The sequence below is a fragment of the Natator depressus genome, chromosome 2, assembly GCF_965152275.1.
Source record: "Natator depressus isolate rNatDep1 chromosome 2, rNatDep2.hap1, whole genome shotgun sequence".
Taxonomy (NCBI): Eukaryota; Metazoa; Chordata; order Testudines; family Cheloniidae; genus Natator; species Natator depressus.
Genome location: NC_134235.1, coordinates 182,083,636 through 182,088,331, shown reverse-complemented (window position 1 = coordinate 182,088,331; position 4,696 = coordinate 182,083,636). Strand labels below are relative to the sequence as shown.

General features: G+C 38.4%; 1 protein-coding gene across 1 annotated transcript; it reads right to left on the bottom strand.

Moving 5' to 3' along the window:
• Window positions 1–2,355: 2,355 nt before the first annotated feature.
• On the bottom strand, window positions 2,356–3,423 carry LOC141981637 (C-C chemokine receptor type 8-like). The gene has a single exon (XM_074943261.1). The coding sequence runs from the start codon at window positions 3,421–3,423 to the stop codon at window positions 2,356–2,358; it is 1,068 nt and encodes a 355-aa protein (XP_074799362.1).
• Window positions 3,424–4,696: the final 1,273 nt, after the last annotated feature.

The following is a 4,696-nucleotide window of genomic DNA, read 5'->3' as shown; positions in this document are numbered from 1 at the left end:
GCTCTAGGACCGTGCGGGATGGGAGGGTCCTAGAGCTCAGTCTCCAGTGCGAGCCCAGAAATCTAGTCAGCAATGACACAGCCCCACAGTCTGAGCTCTGCGAGCCCCAGTCTCAGCCGTGGGGTTTTCTTTGTTGTGTAGACATATCCTTAGATATACTCCTCCTTGTCTTCTCAGGTAGAGCAAATTCCTGGAAACCTTTACTCATACACGTTGTCTCAAGAATGTAAATTAAACTATTCACAAGTAATAATTAATCTGAGGAGTAAGCATACTTCCATTACCCATGTGTTTAAAGCACGTACATACTAGTAACTATGGTAGAACCTCAGAGTTACAAACACCTCAGGAATGGAGGTTGTTCGTAACTCTGAAGTGCTCGGAACACTGAACAAAACATTATGGTTGTTCTTTCAAAAGATTACAACTGAACATTGACTTAATACAGCTTTGAAACTTTACTATGCAGAAGAAAAATTCTGCTATTAACTATCTTAATTTAAATGAAACAAGCACAGAAACATTTTCCTTGCCTTGTCAAATCTTTTTTTAAAAACTTTACTGTTTTTTAGTAGTTTACGTTTAATACAGTACTGTGCTGTATTTGCTTTTTATTTTATATTTCTTGTCTCTGCTTCTGCCTTATTGCATACTTCTGGTTTCAAATGAGGTGTATGGTTGAACAGTCAGTTCATAACTTTGGTGTTTGTAACTCTGTTTCTATTGTTCACGTTTAAGAATGGGGGCTGTCAAGGTTCCTTCCCCACTCTGAACTCTAGGGTACAGATGTGGGGACCTGCATGAAAACCTCCTAAGCTTACTTTTACCAGCTTAGGTTAAAACTTCCCCAAGGTACAAACTATTTTACCCCTTTGCCCTTTGACTTTCGCTGCCACCACCAAACATTTAACCGGTTACTGGGAAAGAGTTGTTTGGAAACGTCTTTCCCCTCAAAATCCTCACCAAAACCTTGCACCCCTCTTCTTGGGGAAGGTTTGGTAAAAATCCTCACCAATTTGCATAGGTGACCACAGACCCAAACCCTTGGATCTTAAGAACAATGAAAAAACATTCAGTTTCTTAAAAGAAAAATAGAAGAAAAAGTAAAAAGAATCACCTCTATAAAACCAGGATTATAAATACCTTACAGGGTAATTAGATTCAAAACATAGAAAATCCCTCTAGGCAAAACCTTAAGTTACAAAAAGACACAAAAACAGGAATATCTATTCCATTCAGCACATCTTATTTCCTCAGCCATTTAAAGAAATCATAATCTCACGCATATCTAGCTAGATTACTTACTAAATTCTAAGACTCCATTCCTGTTCTGTCCCCGGCAAAAGCATCACAAAGACAGACCTAGACCCTTTGTTCCTCCCCCACTCCAGCTTTGAAAGTATCTTGTCTCCTCATTGGTCATTTTGGTCAGGTGCCAGGGAGGTTATCCTAGCTTCTTAACCCTTTACAGGTGAAAGGGCTTTTCCTCTGGCCAGGAGGGATTTTAAAGATGTTTACCCTTCCCTTTATATTTATGACAGGGGCTATTGAACACAACCAGAAAAAAAGCAGTATACATCAGGAAACTTTTTTTTTTTTAAACCACCAGTGACAACATACATGACTGTTAAATTCCAGTGGTTTGGGGAACATCTCAATCTTTTGACTAACCAGGTGTTAGGATAAATGGAAGTGCTATTTTGAGGAGCAGTGTCACCGATACAGAAATACGGGGAACAGAGGGAGTAATGGTGATGTTAGCATCATACTTTGTACTTTATTAAAAAGAGTAAAAAAATAACTTTATTGAGACCTGCTATACAAAATACAAATCTGTTGATTAGAGCTTACAGATGCAAAGAGGCTAATTGAGAAGTTGTGTGTGTGATGAACTAACACAGGGCTACCAGATGGACACACTGTAGATTTGGGTAATTAGGATTTTTGGATAAAGGGAATATGGATAATTGGAATTATACTACAAAACCAAGCTCAGAAATTAGGTTGATAGTTACATGTCTTATACATGTCCATAGGTCCCTGAGCACTTGAGTGAGGGTTAGGATTAAAAATAATAATATTGATAACAGCCTGGTTCTCCTTGTAAGGTAGCATATTATATATATGAAGCTAAAATTGATATATTTAAGGACACTCAAATTATAACATTGTCTGAGCTTTAATACCACAGTCATTACTAGGATAATAGAGAGCTTTAATTGAAAGCTAAGTCCTCCCAACTACAATGTGAAGTAATGTATTTACTGAGCTTCCTGGAGTATTTGCTTTCAAAGTCACTGATACTTATAACACATCAAATGCATGCTTGAATGGTTGTATTTGCCCCATGCTATTTTACATGACAGGGTCAATCACAGAAGAATGTGAGGACTGGGTGCGCATGAAAGAGGTACTATAGTGACTCTGAAAGACATTGTGGTCTTTGCAAATCCATAAGAATCTTGCATGCTTTCTGAGTATTTCCTGAAGGTATTTCTTGAACTTTTCACCCACAAAAGCATAGATCACTGGGTTCAGGCAGCAGTGGATGAAGGAGATGGTTTCAGTCACCTGCAGGGCCAGGTCTAGGCTTTTGCTTGTCTCGCAGTCATCTATGATGTGCAGGCTTCGCAAAGAGTCTAGAAAAAGTGCAATGTTGAAGGGTGCCCAGAAGAGGAAAAACACAACCACAACAACGAACACCAGCTTCATCGCTTTATACTTGTTTCGGTTCATGCATCTCTGCAGATTTTTCAAGATGTGGGAGTAGCAGAAAATGAGAATGCCAAATGGGATCAAGAGACCCAAAACGTTGACTTTAGAATTGGTTATAAGTTTCCAAGCAGCCCTATTATCCTGGTAATAAGGAGCACACTTCATAATGCCATCTTCATTCAGTTCTTGGATAAAGAAAATATTTGGTATTGAAGCTAAAATGGCCACTGACCAAACGGCAAGGCTTATAACAATGCTGAGCATAGTTGTTCGAACTCTCCGAGCATACACAGCATGGACGATAGCTAAGTACCTGTCTATGCTCATGAGGGTTATGAAGAATATGCTGCTGTAGAAGCCAATGTAGTAAACTCCACATATTGTTTTACACATTGCATTTCCAAACGTCCATTGGTCTGAAGCATAATGAGCCAGGAAGGGGAGGGATAAAACAAAAAGCAGGTCAGAGATGGCGAGGTTCAGCAAATACACATCAGTCATGCTGGTCAGTTTCTTGCAAACTATCAGAACGCAAATGACCAAGCTGTTTCCCACCAGGCCGAACACGAACACCACACAGTAAAGAAATGGAAAAAATACAGATCCAAAGATCTTGATATTCTGTGTGCTGCAGACGGAGCCCAACTCAGGATAATAATCATCATAAAAAGTGGAGAGAAGATTTGACTCAGTTGAATAATTCATCATGAGGTGACCTATTTGAGAACACAGAATTTAATACGATCCAACAATCCTATTTTTTAGTTAGTATCTAGGCACAATTCTGCCCTGATACCCCACACAACCCCACTGAAGTCAACAGGGTTCCACAGGCTGTAAAGGGGTAGAATTTGGTTCTGAGGACAGGCTAGCCTGTTCAGGTAAAAGAACACTTTGCCCTGTGACGTTATCTAATTGAAATATAATCATGCAAATCATTATTTCTACCACGGTTATATACTTGCAACAAATCTTAAAAAGAGTGTAACACATGGCCAGAAAGGGTTAAGCATCCTGCAGGCTACTTAACCCAACATCAGCCTGTAGAGACATGTTAGAAATGATAATTAAGGCCATTGGATGCTAGATAGGCTAGAACTTTGCAATGCAAACCTATCTTGTTAAAGTTAGGGGTGATACTAATTGTATATGTGTACTCATAAATGTTAGCCATGTAAACGGACAGTTCCTGTCTGTCACTATAGCTATGGATTCAGAGATCAAAAGGGAATATGAACATTTAGATGAATCTTGGGTGAAGTAATGTCATTGTCTATATGTCTCTGAAGTTTGCGATAGACTGTCTAAATGAATAAATTGCCCTATGTTAATTTGTGTAACTAATTACTGGTGGTGTTTAGGAAGCAGAAGGTTACATCAAAAGCCTATTGTTTGCCCAGGACTGTATGGTCAAGTGGATGCTAGAACACTGTATAAAAAGACCCTTGAGTCCTGATCATGTCATCTCAGATCTGCTTGATGCTTGAACGCAGGGGAAGCTTAAACCACAAGATTGAGATCCCAGTGCTGACTGGTCTGCCCCGAATATAATATTGGACATTGGACTATAACCTATGGACTAAACTCTAAAAGAACTTTTTGCAACTATAAAGCTTACCATCTCTGCTATGACTCTGAACCTCAAGTATTGAACTCATGTCTGTATGTATATTGATCTTTTAACCATACTCTCTCTCTCTTTTCTTTTTAAATAAATTTTAGTTTAGTTAATAAGAATTGGCTGTAAGTGTGTATTTGGGTAATATATGGAATATTCATTAACCTGGAGGTAATGTGTCCAATCCTTTGGGGTTGGTAAAACTTTTTTACGTGATGAAATAAGTAGGGCTCTCAATTAATCGCAGTTAACTCATGTGATTAGCTAAAAGAAATTAATTGTGATTAATTGCACTGTTAAACAATAGAACACCAATTGAAATGTATTAAATATTTTTGGATATTTTTCTACATTTTCAAATAT